This window comes from Pholcus phalangioides, unplaced genomic scaffold, assembly GCF_987345545.1.
Source record: "Pholcus phalangioides strain wild (caught in Gottingen) unplaced genomic scaffold, Ppha-v1.0 ptg000029l_1, whole genome shotgun sequence".
Taxonomy (NCBI): Eukaryota; Metazoa; Arthropoda; class Arachnida; order Araneae; family Pholcidae; genus Pholcus; species Pholcus phalangioides.
The window spans coordinates 668333-688875 of record NW_028301619.1 but is presented as its reverse complement, the minus strand read 5'-3'; the positions used below and the strand labels follow the sequence as shown (position 1 = coordinate 688875).

The following is a 20543-nucleotide window of genomic DNA, read 5'->3' as shown; positions in this document are numbered from 1 at the left end:
GTGTAGTTATTGGATGTTCTATACTTACCACCAGGGTTGTTTGATTTAAACCACGTTAAACCAAGTAGTTTTTTTACAAAAATCAAATAAAAGTGGCCTAAATATCATTTTTTTTCCTTGAAAAACATCATATTGGTTCATTATTAGCCAAAATTTTTCATTTTCACCACATTTTATATCCTTGATGTACATTCTGATGGTATATCTGTGAATGACATAAGATTTTATGAGTGGTTTTTTTCAAAAAGTCTCATAAACGTGTCCAGAATATATATATTTTTCATGTGAAGTATTTCAGTTATTTAAAGTTATATACAAAAGCCAAAATTTCACATTCTTACAACATTTTCTCACCTTTGGCTACATTCTGATGCTCTATATTTAACAAATTCATGAATAAGGATTGCAGCATACATCTAAATGTAGTGGTGTATTATCTCACAGGTTTTTTTTTCCCCTTCACAAAAAAGTAGCAACAGTAGTGACACCATCATGCTAGGCCATGTGGTTCTATAATCCAATAAAGACACCAGCTGTCCCTAAAGGACAAAGACTAGTGTACTAGTAGTTACATTACCTCACAGACATTTTCATTTTCTTTCCTATAAGAAGTAGCACATCTCCTACTGTATATCTCCTAGTCTTAATATTCAATAGTTGTTTTTTTTTAATACTTTCACTGTTAAGCTGGATTAATGAAGGTTCTACTGTACTGTATAGTAGTAACAGATTTATGAAAAATATAATCAGCTATATACAGGGTGATTATAATTAAAGTTTTGATTCCAAAACTATACAATAAGTACTGGTCAGAATGACTTGAAAATTTGCATGAATATTCCTGAAGCAATGGAAGTTTCTTTCGCAAAAGGAAAAAAAATGCAAGTAGTGCAAAATGTGCAAGTAGATGATGCTGTACTTGGCCAGCAGTATAATCTATTTTGTGCAACCACATCATTTCGGCACTTCTACAGCATCAGTGTGTGAATATTACTTCTATCAAGATGCACATTGCAATACCAGCAAAGCAGGTGCTGAAGACCCATTTTGACAGGATGCACCTTAACCCTTGCAACTTCTTGTTGGGGGAGGGGGGTACCTCAAAATGTTATAAACACTGGTCAGATTGCAAACTTTGATGAATTGCAATCTCCAGCACATTCCCTATATGTTAGAAGTTCCTCAGGAATATTAACGTGGGGGCGCGTTTGATTTAATAAAGCTGAATTGCAAGCACATCCACATCATGACCATGGCATACTCTGATCTGTTGTTGAACAAGAATTTTTGTGCTTTCAACCTCATAGCCAGAACACGCGGTGGACAACATATTTTAACATTTCTTAAGTAAGAGTTGTAGTTATTTGTTTAATCACTTTGTTTTTTGTGATGTTTCCATGAACTATGAAATCATGCAATGCTATAATTAAGTTATCATTCTGCCATGACTGGCCATCGTTTCCATTCTGTGAGCAAATTTTCCACATGTTGGATGATGTCATTAATTTTACATTTTTAAGTATTTTTTCCCCTTTACCAAATAAAATTCCATTTCTTCAGGAATATTCATGTCAATTTTCAAGTCATTCTGACAATCATTCTTTTTTTACAGTGTTTTGAAATCAGAACCTTAGTTATAATCACCCTGTATATCGTAAATCATTTCTAATTAATCTGCATTATTTATGCTTCATTAAATACATTATATTCACCTAATTTTTATTATAGTTTTTGCAAAATAGCTTCCTAATTAAGCATACTGAAAGTAACTGAGGAAAACATCTTTATATTATATGATTAATAATAACATTAAAATAATTTTTTCAAGCACAAAGTAATCCATTGAGTTAAGCAAAAAATAATTAAATTGCAAAAGTTGGTTTTTGTTAAAATGTAAGAAATATTTATTGATTAATTAATATGGGAATAGTGTTAATTACATTAGTAAACATTTTATTTTAATTAATTATTAAAAGTTTGAATGATTTTTCAGAAATTTTATTGTTTTTAATGTTAATACTATTTAAAACAAAAAAAACGGTTTAACCCAAAAAAACCCTTTTTGTTGTTTTTTTTTTTTTAAACTTTTTTTACCAACCCTACTTACCACCCTGTATATATATTGGCATCCTTATGTGCCTGCAATACCTTCAGGTCTATCTCCTCTTATGGTTATGGAAGATATAAGGACAAGCACCCCTAGATAGACATTTGTATAGAAAGAAGACTTGGGAAAGAACTTGATTGAAAAAAAATGTATTTTTCTTACCAACAACAAAATAGAGTGTCTTGGAAGTGAGATTGTTTGCTATTAGTTGGACCTTTGAGCTTGCTTAATCAAGCACACTGCTATATTTTACTGTGAATGGTTATAATTTTTTTTTGCCGATCTTCATAATTTCAATCTTAAATCTAGCATTTAATCATGCTTGCAAGTGGCAGATGGCTCTGATTTTTTTTTTTCAGATTCCAGTTGGCATCACAATTTTTCACTTCTTTGGTTCCATTCCTATTGCTATATACAATGTCAATCTTCCCTTCCTTCATATCCAGTTTCTTTCACCTCAGGAAGAGAACCATATTTCTGCAAATTAGCAAGAATTTTTGCATCTCTATTTATTGCATCACCCCAATTAGGCCTTTGAGATAGAAAGATATTTAAAAAATATTTTAGACAGAGTGATATAAAAATGTATTTATTTTATACAGTAAATGCCGGAATTTTTTTCTTTTGAAGTAAAGAGGTTCTACTGTACACATTCAAGTAAAAGTGAGTGAGATCAAGGCATTTCAAGTGCATGGTCACTCATTATAGTTTGAACAGCTCTCATTTCTCTCACGAGTTGAATGGTGTTACTATCCTGGATGAAACTAGGGTCACAGATTTGGGAATACTCGTTGATGAGTGGGTTTATGGTTTCTGAAAGTTTATGGTTTTTCTAAAGTCATTCTTCCGCTTTTGTGAGGCTTAGTTTGTCCTGAAAAAGAGTATGCTGTAAGGTTTTGGAGACCATACCTACAGAGAGACAGACTTGGTTGAAGGGGTGCAGAGAAGAATTACGTGTGTCTTTGTTGGCACGCAGGCCTTGAGTTATGAAGAGACTTGATTTCTTGAATATGTTTACGTTGGAAGAACGCACGTGTCGGCTGGGATATGATATGAAGTATTCAAAGTTTTCAACGGTATGGATTGGATGGATCACACAAATGAATTATTAATATGCCGTCAATTATATATGTTTACATATTGAAAGAATGCAAGTATCTGGCAGAGACGGAGATAGACTTGAAAGAGTCTGGGGGCACGATGATGATACCAATTCATATGTACACATTAAATCAGTGAGTTACACATCTGATGCTTGGGGGGGGGATCTCTGCCCATGGTGTCGGAGAGGGAAGGATATGATCAAAGTACTCAAAAATTTCGACAGGATGGACCATGAATTATTAATACACCATATATTGACTGCTCCGACAAGGGGACACCAGTATCAATTGATAAGGGACAATTCTAGGTTGTGGTTCGCTAATAGTGTTGTTAATAAATGAAATAGCTTACCCCCGGAGGTAGTAAATTCTAACACAATTGAAATGTTTAAAAAGAAATATGATAAACATTTTGGGGTCAATCGGGAAGCTATCCATACTTAGAAAAGACAACTATGATTATTTTTTATATATGTAGGCATTGTATTATATTTATCATGTATATATAGTTTTTATAATAAAATTTTTAATTGGGTTGCTTGCTGTATTTTAGAGTTATTTGTTATGGGCATCTTTTCCTCAGCCACCACCTCGTTAGGCACTTTGCCTGTTGTAGCCTTGTATATGTATCATAATTGTCAGTTCTTCTGCATAGTCACCAGTCACCTTGATGAGTTTGGTAATTTTCAAATTCTCTTTTAATTTCTTTCTTTTACTGGTGATTTTACATAATTCCCAAATGAAATTAGGAAAGTTTTATAATGACAATTGTACATAATTTTTGGTAAATTGCATATATTAAGTGCATTTTATGATATATACTGTTATGAATTGGTGAGAGTGCATTTAAGTTTGATCTGGTTCCCACTGGGCCCCTACGAAATAAATTTATCAAACTCTCTATTATTGGGATTAGTGATTATATAATAACTTTTATTGCAACATACTTATATATACAGTGTAATAAAATACCCTTTTTAAGGATATAACTTTCCGATCTCTGCAAATTTCCCATAGTGTTAATATATTCTGTCTATATGGGTAAATCTGTGTAACTATACACTTACCCTGTCCCTTGAGTATTGTTGTATAAGACTTTCACTGTATTAAAATTATCTAAGCTATTTTTTTTTCAACCCTTTGACCACCACCATAAGAAAAATGGACCAAACTGACCAATATACTCTTTATGCAGTTTTTATTCACATCTTTGGCTTATATGGAGACAGTTGTCTATGGAATGAAGGTGTTGTCAAAGTGTTGAAAGAAATAAAAGTTTTTGGGAGTGTCACTTTTTTTTGTTACATTTTTAGTCAAATATACAATTTACTTATATTTATTTTACTTTTTCATGCATTTAGTAGAACATGGTAAGTAGAATAACTTTTTTTTTAATTGTTTGTAATGTATTTTTGATTGCTTTATCATTCATACCAAATAGCAGGAGACAGCAGTTATTCTTAGAATTTTAGTATACTTATCCTTCCAAATTTTCTAATACAAAATGTATAAAATATAATTTTTAAAGCAATGCTTGCTGTATGTTTTGAATTTTTTTTTTTTGGTATTTAAAAAGAGCCTCAAATAAAATTTTTTCTGTGATTACTAGAAGTTTGATTGAATTAAAATACTTTATTTTGCAATGTAAAGTTGCAAGTGATATAAGTTCCGATTTATGCAGTATTTTTATAAGGAATCTGACAGAGAACAAGAAATATTTATCATCTTTCAAAAGCTATGAAGTTTTTGGAAAAGAATAGTAGAACATTACAAGCAGAGGACTGGGGTTTGAAACTCGTTCTTCAGCTGCAGGAAGTTGCTGAGCGTGTAATCTTTTGTTACATTTTTTAAAAGGGGTGAAAGAAATTGTGTTCAAATCAGGGTTACAAAAAACCTGGGTTTAAAGGGGAAAAACCAAGGTTTTTTTGGGTGAAATGGGAAAAATTAATTTCTCTGTATACTTCATTGTAAAATTATCTTACATAAGTGTACAGTGAATTCGACATGATCTGCCAAATGAAAGGGAGTGACAGACAAGCCCAAGTGGAACAGAAAACACTGTATCAACCCGGTCCTATCTTGAACCATTTTGGAGTTATGGTGGATAATCGATAATGAAAAAAAATGTGTCAAGTTGGAAATTGTCAATTTTTTTTCTGAGAGACCTATACACAAACTAAGTATATATTTAGAAGGAGCAGAAAAAATCCTATAAAGGGATACCAATTTTATCAAAGTATCTGGATTTAATAGCAAGCTAGGATGCTATCCCAGCAAGAGAGGGGATGTGGGTTCGATTCCCTGGAAGGGCAGTAGAAATCTCTTTCCGAAATATATTTTCGTGGCAGCCAGCTGTTGAAAGCCTTCCGATGTCTTGTTTATAAAGGTAATGGCACCTTACTTGTATAGTATTTTTTCTGCGAAATCAAATTTTCATCATCTATATCCAAAAATTCCAAATTTTTTGTTGAATATCTTCAACAGATGCTGATTTCAGTGATGTATTACAAACAAAAGGCTAAATTTCTCCTATATCAGAACACTGATATAGTTTATTGTAGGCCAGGCCCGTCATTTAGGGGAGGCAGGGGAGGGGCAATGCCCCCCCCCTGGAAAAAGTTGAAATGACATCCCTGTTGTAGGCCTTCTCGAAAACTGGTACAGTGAACAAGTTTTTGGTAAATTTGATCATAGCCATAAGGGTGCTTGCAGAATTGGAAATCAAAATCAAATTGTCACCAAAATTTTAAAACTTTGCCAATCTTTCAGCGCTTGTAGCTCGCCATTAAATTCAGATTTTCAATGTAATTGGTGTCACTTTGTGCGATTTTTTTTGTTTGCTCTTTATAAATATGGGCTTAGTTTGCATGTAGGTCTTTCAGAAACTACACAAATTTTGGTTTTTTAAGACATGACATATTTTTTTCCATAATCGATTACGTGTGCACCATAACAGGGTTGTTAGGGTGTTTCATGTTCCGCTTGTGCTCGTCTATCACCCTTTTCGTTTGGCAGAACATGTACCATTCATCCTGGATATGTTTACAGTCTTTATTATCTCTGAATATAAATGTTTCTTGCATGCATTAAAATTATATTTGATTAATGAAGTTGGACACTCATATACTGTTTGATATGAAGTGTTTCCGTAAGTTTACTAAGGGTAAAAAAATCCCCAGCTTGTGGGGTTGGGGCTATCTACCTGGGCAGCAAATCTGACTACCCTGGCTCAAATTAATCTTTTTTTCTTTACTTCATTTAATTCAAGTTACGTACAAAATCGTTTCATTGAGATATACATACAGTATGTAATAGATAAAGATAGAACATTTTTCTTCTGGGTTTATATATGTACTTACATGTTTATACAGGGTGTCCTGTGAGTTTTAATTTGGCCTTTACCTCATCAACCATTCATCATAGAGGTATGGTTTTAATTTAGGAAGTACTCTCAAAAATGTGTTCAGAAATCACTCTACCAGTTTCAAGAGTGAAAATACAGTGTCATAAAATAAAAACATAAGTTTTTATACAATCCCTGGTCTTTTGAATTCCAATTAGAAAGTTGTTGTCCTGTCTCTCCTGAGACCAACCAGAAACTCCATTATTCTAAGTGCAATATTAACAGATATTTTTGAATTCAAAATCAGAAAAGCTGAGAAAAACAGCATAAACTAACAGACAACACTTCTTTCCAAACTTTTCTCTGATTTTTTTAAATTCAATCATCTCAGTGAATATTGCATTTAAAACATGGAAATCGGTTTTTTTTTGTCCACAAGAAAGAGAGGACAACGACTCTTTAATTGAAAGTTAGAGGATAGGGTGACTATAAAAATTTAGATTTTTTATATTATGACGCTGTATTTTCACTGTCCAAATTGGTACTCAAAATGTATTTAGAAATCACTCTATTTTTAAAATTAGAACCAAGAACACATTTACGACAAATGGTTGATGAGATAAAGGCCAAATCAAGACTTATGGGATACAGTGAAATACAGTGTACGACATATAACTAATATGCATAGTGTGTGTATATAACCTATATCAGTGTTTCTCATCTGCCATGCCGCGGGTTTCCAAAGGTTGAGAATCATCAGAATGTAACCTGGAATAGACCTGAGCAGGTTGGATTGGGCCAGGGCCTGTTCCTCATAAATTCAGGCAAATATATTTGGGGCCCATTGTATATAGTATTCTTGGCCGTGAGTGATTGGTTTCATTTTGCTCCATTTCTTTTGCATTAGTCCTGTTTATGACTGTGCCCTACACTAAAAAATAAAAGAATTTAACTGGACTGCAGGCTTCGGAAGGTTAAGACCCATCGACCATTGGTCTCAACTTTTATCCTGCCAGGAAACCTATCTGCTAATCAGAGAGAGAAAAAGTAAGAACAATGAACAAAGGTGTTTAAAAATCGTCTTCTGATGGTTGCAATATCGTGCCAGTGTTGTGTCCAGAAGAAACGATAAAACATTACAGCTGAAATTTTCCCACTTAAGAAGTGTTAGAATAATAGCCTATCCATATTGTGTACAGAAAACTCTTTCCTTCTCCTCCTCCTCATATCGCACAACTGAAGTGTAAATACTGGTCTTTCCATGGCCATAGCAAGAGGAGGGACCTGCAGGTCCAGTCCCCCACCCAAAATGTGTGAAAATTACTGTTAGGGAATACCTATATTTGATCATTTGATCATTTTTGTCACACCACGGTCATTTTCTGCACACGAGGGCTAATTAGACCGGGACCTACAATTTATTGCCGATTCCGAACGGCAGGCTTGTTTTTTATACTCGTCGAGGGGTTGGTGCGCTAACCCCTCGATGGGGGACTCCCTGCGGTAGCAATTTTTGCTGCGGTCAAGTCGCCGTTAATATAATTTATAATATATAATAATAATAATAAATAATAATAAATAATATAATATAAATACCTATATGGAATAACATGTTAAGTCTATTGTGATCTATTACTATAGTTCTCCTCTCCCTCTCACCAGTTCTTTAAATGAAATTTGGTTATGGTGTTGGGTCTGTCACTGACCAATTAGTGTTGAAACATTTCTTTGATGCTCCTCTCTATTCCACATGCAATGGCAGCTATGACCTATGCCAAGAAAAAAACATGGAAGTTGGATTTCCACTTTTAGCGACTTATTTTGCTATCAGATAATTTAATTTGATAAGAATATTAGTGCTCGTGTGTATACTGAAACTTGACTACAAGAAGTTTGATATAAAATTCAAAAACAATTATAATCTTTAAAAATTGTTCTTTCTAGCAGTAAAATATTTTTATTTCAGTCAAGTTTTAATATGCGTATTCCTTTTTGTTTCAATCACAAAAAACGAATTTGTGCCTTTTGAAGTCAAGAAAAAAATTAAATACCAGTACAAGGTTAGCAGAATAATATTATGCAAGAATGTATTCGAAAGTTTCAACAGCTGGCTGATGCAAAAATGAATTCAAGAACGAAAATTCAACTGCCTCTATTAAGAGTCAAACTCATTTCTCACTTGCCGGGAGAGTGCGCTAGACCATGACACTACAAAAGCAATGAACCTCTTGCCTTGAGCTCATGTGCATTAAATGGGACCGTACACATGTACAGTCAGACCTAACTCTGGCTAAAAGCTCCCAATTGCTGACACCGCCACCAGATGGCAGCTTGTACAAAGATGATGTCACTCTCCACTATCTGTTATGGTCTTTTTGATATCTATTGTGAGCTTTAGCTTGAGTTAGCTGTAACTGTCCATGTACAGTCCCATTCAGTGCATATGAGCTCTAAGGGAAGAGATTTTGTTGTTTTTGTTGCATAGTGCTCTAGCGTGCTCACCCTAGTAAGTGAGAGAAGGTGGGTTTGATTTCCCACAGAGGCATCCTTCTTTCATACCAAGTGCAACTCTTGTCTATCACCAGAGGCAATTTACTACCAGTTGAGTTGCACCAGAAGTTTGAATGCATATACAGTGTAGCGCGTGAATTAGTGCTGCCATTTATATTTCAAATTGTGAGTGAAGTGTAATGATTGAACATTTGTAGCATTGTATGGCTGTTGCTCTCTGTGGTGAGACTTTTTAATTGGGAGATCAGCTTGCATTCGAGAATCAAAATTGGGAACCACAAAAGACCAACTTCAGCCGACAACCACTGAGGTGACAGTGGGGTTCGAACCCAGGTCCTTGGGATGTGAGTCCCACAAATGCAGTTGAATTTTCTTCCCTGATTTCATCTTTGCATCAGCCAGATGTTGAAACCTTTGTATGGATGGCAGAGAGTGACATCATCTTCGGATAGGAATGTATGTACTTGCTGTGTGCTCAAAGGAAACTGAAATCAACCATTAACGAATATTAGTACTCATTTTATAATTGTGGTAAAGTGTAATTCTTTATTTTTAGTACTTTTTAAAATGAATTGTCTATGACCCTTTTAAAGTGAAAAAATTTTTAATTTTTTTTCAATATTGCTTTTATTATTACAAGTGTTGTATTCTTATATGTAACAAAAAATCTGGTAATTTTCAGCTTGCCCTGAAGGAAAGTATGGTCAGATGTGCGAAAAATACTGTTTTTGTAAAAATGAGGCATTATGTGATCCAGTCACTGGAGCCTGCACTTGTACTCCAGGTACGTGTAGTGACTAATAATACCAGCTTTCAAAAGAGCCTAAAATAAATCATACTGGTGTTCTGGTTCATGAGAAATTTAGCCTTTTGTTTGCAATTCATCACTGAAATTGGTGTGTGTTTGTTAAATATCTACTTTGACATTCAGAATTGGCAGTTGCAGATTTTGACAAAAGTTTGATAAGGTGACACTACCTCTATCAGGATATCTGGATTTGATAGCAAGCTGCAAGCACTGAGAGATTGGCTAAATGCAAAATTGAATTGTTGCCAAAATCTGTAATCTAATGTTTGTCAAACACTGATTTCAATGATTTAATGATGTATTGCAAACAAAAGGCTAAATCTCTCCTGAACCAGAACACAGATATGGTTTATTGTAAGCTCTTTCAAAAGCTGGTAAATGGACAAGTTTTTGGCAAATTTGACCAATTGTAGTGTAGTGACCTATTGTAACAAAGGTGTTTACAGAATGTGGTTGCAAATATTAGCATCGATTTTGTTTTGTACTTTGCCAATCCCTCAGCCCTTGTAGCTTGCCATTAAATCCAGATTATCTGATAAAAATTATGTCACCTTATAGGATTCTTTCCTGCTCATTTGATCATTTTTGTCACACCATGGTCATTTTCTGCACACGAGGGATAATTAGACCTGGACTTACAATTTATTGCCAATTCCGAACAGCAGCCTTTTTTTATACTCATCGAAAGGTTGATGCGCTAACCCCTCAATGTGGGACTCCCTGTGGTAGCAATCTTTTTCTGTGGTCATGTCGCCATGTCGGGAAAGTTTCTGAGAAGAACGAACCGGGTATCTAACTCGCGACACCTAAACATCCTTTGGTATATTCGGCAAGTATCTTATTGACCAGGGCTACAGTGCCCCAATTATTTCTGCTCTTCCAAAATATGTGATTAGCTTCAACGTAGGTCTTTCAAGAATTCCAGAAATTTAGATTTTTTCTGATTTGACACATTTCCCTTCTATCCCGGTACAACTCAAATGGTTAGAGGTAAAACAGAGTTGCTATGACGTTTTATGCCCCACTTATGCTCATCTATCATCCACTTTTGTTTGGCAGATTAGTCAAAATTCTCTGTCTCACCCTGTATCATAGGCGGAGATAGACTTGGAAGTCTGGGGGGCACGATGATGATGTCAATTCATATATACATTAGATCAGTTGACTCCACCTTTGACTCTGGCCCCCCGCCCCATGTATCTCCGCCCATGCCCTGTATAGAGTTTAAGTTTAGAACAAAATTCTCTGAATATGAAGAAAATATGCATTTTTTTATATAATTGGTTAAGAACAGGAACGAATGGCAAATTTGTTTCCATTGTTTCAGATGTATTGAATATTTTTGTTCAAATTCAGTAAAATTATTTTTTTCTCAATTTCAGGATGGTCAGGGTCTGACTGTAGTAAACCTTGTCCTGAAAACTATTATGGTTATCATTGTCAGCAAGAATGCAGATGTGAAAATGGAGCTACATGTGATCCTGTTTGGGGTGCATGTATATGTGCTGCAGGGTACAGGGGTCCATTGTAAGTTTTTTTTAGTCTTCTGTGTTTAGTATAATTTAAATTATATAGTTGTTTGTGAATATAGTCATGGTCAGTAACAATTAGTGTAGTTATATAAATTGTTTCAACCATGCATTTTGTGGGTAGCAGAAGTTTGTGACAATTCCAAGTCATGAAGCTTTTGTTTTAAAGCTTTTCATGAAAGCTTATATTTGTGCTCCACCATATGCGTACACAGAATTTTCTCAAGGAGGGTTTTTACGTTTTTCCCAGCAAAATAACACTATAATCTCGGCTTGAGGGGAGTTAGAACCCCAAAACCCCCTTTTGCGTACGCCAATATGCTCCATTAATTTAGCAAATGCAATAGACAAAATTTTTCCTTTGTACCCTTTTATTTTTTCCTTATTTATGACACGTTCTCTGCAAAATATTGCCACAACTGGGTGGAAGAAAGTAACATCTGGCCAAAAACTTTTATTTGTGTATTTTTTTTAATGTACTTTTGTAAGAGATTTTGTTATGTGATCAAAAACACACTTGTTTGCCAGGAGTAGTATGGTACATAACCCTACTTAACACATTTTTTAAGAGTTGACTCGTGTTTTTATACTCATATGCAAATGGTGTGATGAGTGAGCTCTTCCTTAAAAATCTGGTTTACAATGCATTATAACATACAATGTGGATATAACAAGGAAAAATTTTCTTTTAATCAAGAAAATAATTTTTATATAGCATTCTGCAGAAGCACTGTGGAAAATGTAGTGAAAAATAAACTTATTTTTACAACATGCATTGTATACTTACGATACTTTGATGTCTTTTTTTTATTGGTTGGCAAAATTGTATTGACGTTTTATTTTTTCTCATAATTTTGGATCACATGGTAGATGGCAGTGATAAACTAAGCAGGTGTTATGATCATGAAAAGAGATCTGTACTGTTCTAAAATCAAATCACTATCTGTTAAAAACTAATCAATTGAAAGCTAACCTGGTACTAATCAATCAAAACTAACCAATTAAAAACTAATCCGGTATTAATCAGTCACACTAATTCAAAAGTATGTTGATTGATGAAAAGTAAAATTTATAAAGATTTTTTTTTGAATAAATTGTATAATAAAACAATTGTCAACTTCTAAGGATTGTCCGTAGTTTCTACGGATGGCCACAATAAACTATGGAGCTACAAGAGACACTCTCAATACTACGGAAATTGGTTTTAAAAAAATTGGGTCTTTGAGTTTCTTGCAGTGTTTTACTTATTATACACTCATGTCCATAAATTAAGGATAATTTAGAATCACACAGAAATCGAAATCTAAAGTAAAAATTTCACCTGTAGAATTATCACATACATCTGCAAGAATGATATGCAAATTTCAGGAAGCCACCAGGTGATGCCGATAGTACGCCACAATGATGAGAGTGTAAGAGGGGGGTATATAAGGAATGGTGATAAAGAAGTGAAATTGTTCACAAGAGTTCTGTAAGGCGCTCAGTGCCATAAGCGAATAGTTGTGACACAGAGGACGCATGTGGATGATTTTTCACGTGGTAGAATTATCGCCTCCTGGAATGTGGGCGTACTCAGATGGAAGTATCCGAGGAACTTGGAATTGCCCAAAGTGTCATCTTTAGGCTTTGGCAACGATTCCAAGATAACGGAAATGTCAGTAGACGTTACAGTACAGGTCGCCCCCGAGTTACAACGTCGAATGAAGACCGGTATTTGGCAGTAACTGCCAAAATAAGCAGACGGAGCACAGCATCCGACCTGTCTCGTCAGCTATCTGCAGCCACGGGTACCACAGTTTCAAGGCAAACCGTGTACAGACGTTTGGGAGATATTGGTCTATATGCTCGCAGGCCTGTCAGATGTGTTCTGCTCACGGCAAGTTGCTGTCGGCAGCAATTTAGCCTGGAGTAGAGAACATGAAATGTAGACATCGTCACAGTGGGTTTGTGTGATGTTTTCCGACGAGTCCAGGTTTAGCTTGCAGTCTGATTCACGTCGCACTTTCATATGGAGAACGCCAGGTACCCATTACCACCAACACAACATCACCATGAACGACACCGTTACGGTGGTGCAGCATTGCTCGTTTGGGGTGGAATTATACTGGGTTCCAGAACAGATCTGCATGTTCAAACCGGAACCATGAAAGCCCAAATTTATCGGGACATCATTCTGGAACAACATGTACATTTGTTTAGGGGTGTCATGGGCGCAGAATTTGTGTTTATGGATGACAACGCCCGTCCTTTTTTTATCTTTTGTTTAATAAATGGGCTTTATGAATAAGTAACATTTATTTTGTTTCTGAACCTTTATTTGCCGGAGCTGGCATTACCCTTAATTTATGGACATGAGTGAATTTCATTTTTTTGTAAATTGCATCAATCTTTACCATAATGATGAATTTGTATATGTATGTGAGAGAATTTGAGTGAAGACTAACTGAGAGCTGATCTGTTTTTTGCTGTGCACAAAAGGCAATCTGTGAAGTAGCATCTAAACCCACCATGGCTAGTCCAGACCTGGCCTTATTTGCATAGTGCATGGTCGAGCTCGAGAAACTTGTGTTGGAAAGAATGTTTTGTCATAGGTTGCTGTTGCAGCTCTGATACAAAGAAAATGAGGAGTGGGGGGGGGGGGTCTAGGGTTGCTAGTTGTCTGTATAAATGGCCCACAAGGGTATTGGGATTGCATTGAATATTCATGAAATTATTAAGGGACTTGCAGACCTCGGAAAGTTGTTTTGGCGGGGGGACTCATGTGGCCTGAGCCTTCTAGGTTTCAGTGCCAATGAGGTGCTGTATTTAATGAACTTTGAACTAAAATTTGAAAGAAATTGAACTTTTGAGTAATTTGTTATTGTATTATGATTATGCTGTCCAAGGGGGGTACCCCCAATGGCAATACTGAACATTCATCACTACTGACGAGCTTTAAGCCAATGTTGGTCTGATGAAATCAATAGGCATTCTGGGTATTATTCGTTCAAAAAAATCATCCCTCGAACTTTATAATGTTGACAACTTTAAATGAAAACCATTACCACAAACTCAAGTAAATAACCCATACCAGTAAAATCAATTCAATTGAAAAGAAATGTATACATATTCTGTGCATATCATGTATTTTAATTACATATCAAACAACTCTTCAGAAGATATCAACTACAACCTATTTGAGGATGACGTCACTTTCCGCTATCCATGCAAAGGTTTTTAACAGCTGGCTGATGCAAAGATATATTTTGGAAAGAGAAAAAATTTAACTGCCCCTGTGGGGAATTGTACCCACGTCCTCTCTCTTGCCAGGAGAACGCCCTAGACCACTAGATTACAAAGGCAACTTTCTTGGAGCTAGTGTATACTGAACAAGACAGTACATGGACTGTCTGACCTAATTCAGGCCAAAGCTCACTATTGCTGACTCTGCCACAGGGCTGTAGCATGCCTTCTCAGGGCCCTGGGCAGACATTTTCTTGGGGCCCCTTAAAAGAGAAAAAATTATGCAAAATAAATGTACATTATTTGTGAGACCCCCCCCCCCCCCATTTGGCTTGGGGCTGTGGGGCAGTGCGCCGGTTGCCCCAGCCTAGTTTACGGCCCTGCTCTGCTCCACATCCTCTCTCTTGCCGGGAGAGAGCTCTAGACCAGTGGTGCACAAACTGTGATTCGCGACCCTATGGGGGGGGGGGGGTTGCATCAATTAACTACGGGAGTCGTGAAAGATTCTCCAAAATAAAAACTTCTAAATAAGAAATTCACTTTTATTTAAAAATATGTTAGAACTAAAGAATTATTTTATTCAGCCGATCTAATTACCATTTATCATACAATGGGATTTTATCAAATTCTACTTGTACAATAATCAATATATCAGTTTCATCATACCAGAATCACGAATGTGCAATGTCCTTGCAAAAAAAAGTATGTGGGAGAATCACCAGATTTCAAAATTGTATATTTCTTAAAAATTAAAAACACAGAATAGAATCATCATAAGTAATATGTGAATATATGGCGAAATGTGTTTACGTTTTATGAACAAATTTTTTTTAGTAGTCGATTTCAAGTGTAGAATTATTTTGAAATTGGATGATTTTTTCTTAATCACCCTGTATACAAAAATCAAGGAACGTACATCTCGCTACACTTCCATCTTGTATAAGAGACACCTAGCACATCAAAAAACAAAGTAAATATTTATATGATATTTAAAGAAACTGAATATCCTTTGGAAGTCAATATTGCCTAATTAAATTTGGAACAAGTGTTCTGAAAAGGACTTTTGGGACAGCACGTTTACTGTGAAAGTCATAATGTCCCGGAAAACAGAAAACCAGGACATATGGTCAGCCAATGTAGGGGTCATTGGTACTTTTTTTTTTTTTTTTGAACCAAATGTGAGGGGGGGTTGCACTTCAAAAAGTTTGCGCACCACTGCTCTAGAGTCTAGACCACTAGACTACCTGTGCACTGAATGGGACTGTATATGGATGGCAGGGCCATCTAAGAGCATCATGGGCCCCGGGCCAAGTGGTTTTTCTGAGGTCCTAGCTGGTAACTTCTTGAAACATTCAACTACTTCTAGTTTTTCTGAGACTCCCTCTTCTCTTGAGGCCGTGTCTGGGTAGGCCCATGCGTTAAGACGGCACTGATGGACAGTCAGTGAAAGATTGAAATATTCGTTGCCTTTGTAGTCAAGTAGTCTAGGATGCTCTCCTGACAAAGAGGGAGGATGATTTCCCACAAGGGCAGTAGAATTTCCTATCTTTCCTAAATATATCCTTGCATCAGCCAGCTGTTAAAAACCTTTGTAAAACCTATTTTCATGCTATATTGAATTAATTACAAGCTGCATAGGCTTATTATGAATGTAACAATGTCAGTAATTGCACGTTATGCATATATGCAACTGCTACATTAAATAATTTCAAGACCTTGTTGACTATATATGTCAGTTATAACACATACACTTTTAGAATCCCCAAGGGAATAAGTTAAAAGCAAATTTGACTGTAGTGTAGACTCTCGCTAATCTTTCACATATCAGACCAGGGTGTGCTGGATTACTGGAAGGTAATTGACAAAGCTCATTTAAATAATATCATTAACTTCTGTGCAACGACATGCAGTGACATGTTTTCCTCTTATATACTCCAAGAAAACCCACTTAAAAACGCAAGATTTTGCTAGACGGTCCGGACTAGTGCACGACTGAATTATTAAGAGTCTACTGTATGAAAAAATAATGAGAATTGTTAATTTTGGGTTTTCTTTAATAAATAAGTCCAATAAATAATATACTTGGTCACTTTTTGATACTGATTACTTTTACATGTAATTTTCATCTTAATTTAGGTGTACAGAAACATGTCCAGTTGGAACTCATGGAGAATCGTGTGCAAATAAATGTTCTTGTCAAAATAATGGAACATGTGATCATATAAATGGCAAATGTCAGTGTCAAGCAGGTTGGAAGGCAAGTCAAATGATTTTATTCCAATAGAGCATAAAAAGTGAAATGATTTAAATTCAGTGTAAAAAATATAATTAAACCTTTCTGAAAATTTTTATCATTTTAGTAATAATCACTAGTATAATATTTTTTTTTTATTCAATAACTCATTGATTTATTTTGATGATCCTACATTTCATGCTGAATTTGTAACTTTTTAATTGCTACAGCATTGTATTTCAGCTTCTAAAATTCTAAAGGTTGCTATCATTTAATTAACATCTATCCCCAATCATTTGTATATCTTTTTTACACTTATTTATGAATATGAAGTGTTTTCTATAAAAATATTCTGTAAGATAATCTTCAAAAGAAAAGTTTGTTTACCATTATTGTAGGTGATAAACAATTTCCAATTAAAAGTTCTGTAGCTTTTCTGCACTGCACAATATCAGTTTCCCTATTGACCAATACCATTTTCAAATTGACGGATTCGTACGTTGTTTTTTTTTTTTTTTTTGGTGTTATTGACAGTAAACATCAGTTTTTTGAGTTGAAATCACTGAACAATCACTTAAAACTTTTCTATTGCAGGGGTGCAAGAGCTGCGCCATTTGCTCCCAACTGCACCAAAACTGTTCTCTTGCTACATGATGCGCTGAATCCCTGCGCATTTGCACCAATTCTTGTTTGTGGTTCACGGAGGTACTGCTAATGCACTGTAGTTTGTCAAATACCCGGAATTTAGGAAAAATAAGCTTGAAAATTTTATTCACGGGACGCGTTCTTTCCGATACAAGGAAAAAGATACGGAGGGGGGGGGGAACTTCAATTTTTTTCACTTCCCACCATCTACCACAATTGTGTTATCTTGTGACCTTGGAAAGTAGTTCTATTACCTTGAAATACAAAGTCCTTTATTGTTATTGGTATAACCCACGGGCTATCAAAGTCCCTGACTGAATATGCCGAATTTTCCGATTTTGGAGAGAGTTTTCTCCTGTGGGTTACATACTGAAAACAACGGTAATTTCGCAGCCACCAACCTGCCTTCAAAGACATCATATCTACTGCCTAACTTCGCTTTATTTCCCACAAGATTGCACATGCGCCTTTGTGAAGAATCGAAAAGGGGATTGGTTTACTCGTTTAAATTACGGAAATTTTTCGGAAATCGCTGAGAAAAAATAGGATCTGTAAAAACTACAGCTTAAATATCCATAGTTTTGTCATCTAGCCACTGTGTGGTCTTGTTGTTGTCGTCGGTGGTTACCAATCGTAACAATTTCACATCGCGAAAATCCGGATTTGGTGAACACACAGGGGCGCCTTGTGGAAAAAAATCTCTACCCATGCGGAATCTATTTTTGGCGCTACTGACTACATTTTTTTTTTGGTGGACAAAACTTTTTTTCTCCCTTTCAACTCCATTTGGCACCCCTCCTAGAGCGGCGCCCAATATGGCCGCACGGTCCACCTCTGCATTGATGGGGGAGGGGCATGCTCTTAATAATAGTCAAAGGAAGGAGTTTGTACTAGGAGGTATGTTCATTTCACACAACTTCTATGGGATACCTATATATATAAATGTCCTACCTTTCCAACGTACGTTGTTGGAGAGAATGAAATGTTTGCACCCCTCTCTTGTTTTTCGCACTCCCTCTCGTGCATTGCTGGGGTGGTACATTACTCTCTCGCGTATTGCTGGGATGTTGCTTTAACATTGTATCCCCAAAATAACTGTCAATTATGTGTGGTAAATGGGTTGCACTACAATGCAAAGAATTACAAGAAGTGAAATCAGTTCAGAGAATAGATAGATAGATATTGGGTAGGCATATTCAAATTTTGTAACCTTGAAAGCAGCCCAAAGTTCAAAATTTTGCCAGTTTTGGTGAAGCACATGGTAACGCAGACAGTGAAAGAGAGTTCAGTGCTAACAAAAGTCTGTTTGAACAATGAAAAATCTGTCCATCAAATGCTTTAATGAAATAAGACACACAAAATCCCATGTTCAACAGCATGAAAAATTTGAAAAAAATTGTCAGAGATGCTGAACTTCTCTGAAAGCGACTCATGATTTGTATAGAAAATATTGTAACAGGCTTCAGGCTGAGAAAACAGCAGGAAAAAAAAACATTTTTAATCTGTTAACATGCTATTATGTTGAGAAATTGTTTAAGTAAATAAGGTATTTTTTCATATTTTTCTTGTTTTTTTTTTTTTTTTTTTTTTTTTTTTGTATTTCTCTTTTAAATTTAGTCAATTCTTTGAATTCTGTGAGAACCTAACCTTTTTTCACGGAAACCCTTATTATATTCTTCACGCTTTTATTTACTATATCAGCAGGATGAATAAAATTTTGGTGTTCAAGTAGCAGAAATTCTTGTTTAACCTAGGTTTTCAGCATACATGGTGTTTAACTTGAAAAGAGTCTAATAATTTTTATTCGTCATTTCAGTAATGCATGTTTTAGTAGTGACAGACTCGTAAAAAAATTATTGCAAATATCACCAAATACACCCGGATACATGATTCGCGTTGAATTGGGTCAACCTCGAGTGGCAATTACACTGAAAAAACTTCTTATTAAATTTTATGGACGAATCTTATCTATGAATAGCTCAAGATTTCCCAGGTTATGTTTCTCTAAACTTTTGAACAACTTGTTGGGCTCACACGGAAACTCCAAAATTAACTGGTTAAATTCCATTTTCAAAATTTTTGACAATACTGGCTTCAGCTAACTCAAAATGGTTGAAGATCCCACTGTTCTCAAACAACACCTCCCATTTATAATTCACACGCTGATATCACAGAGTATTCAATTAGACATGCGATTCCTACAAACATGCTATGGTTCTGTTTTTTACCGCACTATTAAAAATGTTTTTGGAGTGGAGGATTACCTTTTGAGCACATCTGGGATTTTGTTCAAAAGAATATTAATTCAATTGCGTTTTGGTAGCAATTCTATTAGGATAAACGACAATTTTTTAATTATAAATTCTAATAGTAACTGTACATACTGCAATTTAAATCAGCTGGAAACGTGGAATAATGTGTTTCTTTACTGCCCTACTTTTGAGAACTACAGAAGAAAATATTTTAAACATATGTTACGCCCTTCCCTCGAACAAATACTAACATTGAGAAATGTCGATATACGTGATGTATATAATTTTCTTATTAATGTAGCCAAACATCGATCACTGTACAGTGAATAAGCCTTTTTTCCGGTTAATATAAAATTACAAGTCTAGTACTTGGATATAGACTTTGTATGTGTTTCTTGTGTAACTAATTATTTTATTTTTATTTTATTTACTTTTTTTTTTCACTTTTTTTTAACGATACTAGTTGTTTCATGTTGAGATACTTGGTGATTGTTTCAGGTTTGCTTATGTTAATGTTGTTATTGTAATGTAAATTGTGCATGTAAATTTTGTGTTGCTACCCACTTTGAAATTGGCTTATTGCCAAATCAATAAAGTAAGTCTAAGTCTAGTAGTGACAGATAAGATACTTCAGAAAAAATTTAAAGGGACTTTAATTTGTGAAGGAAATTTATTTAGAATTATTTGTTCCAACCATTTTTGGTCCTATGGCAACACTTTTGACATTTCACAGAAAAATTGCTCTATATATTGCAGATATAGTTAGTTTTTAGTTCTGCTCCATTTGCAA

The 20543-nt window shown here is 35.2% G+C and overlaps 1 protein-coding gene across 2 annotated transcripts in view; it reads left to right on the top strand.

Moving 5' to 3' along the window:
- Positions 1-20543, top strand: part of LOC149067549 (uncharacterized) — a 224640-nt gene that overhangs the window by 101714 nt on the left and 102383 nt on the right. For both annotated transcript variants that reach the window (XM_089252465.1, XM_089252466.1), the window contains exons 7-9: positions 9747-9848; positions 11255-11399; positions 16760-16880. In XM_089252465.1, coding sequence (XP_089108591.1) covers positions 9747-9848; positions 11255-11399; positions 16760-16880 — 368 coding nt within the window. The remainder of the gene's footprint in view (positions 1-9746; positions 9849-11254; positions 11400-16759; positions 16881-20543) is intronic.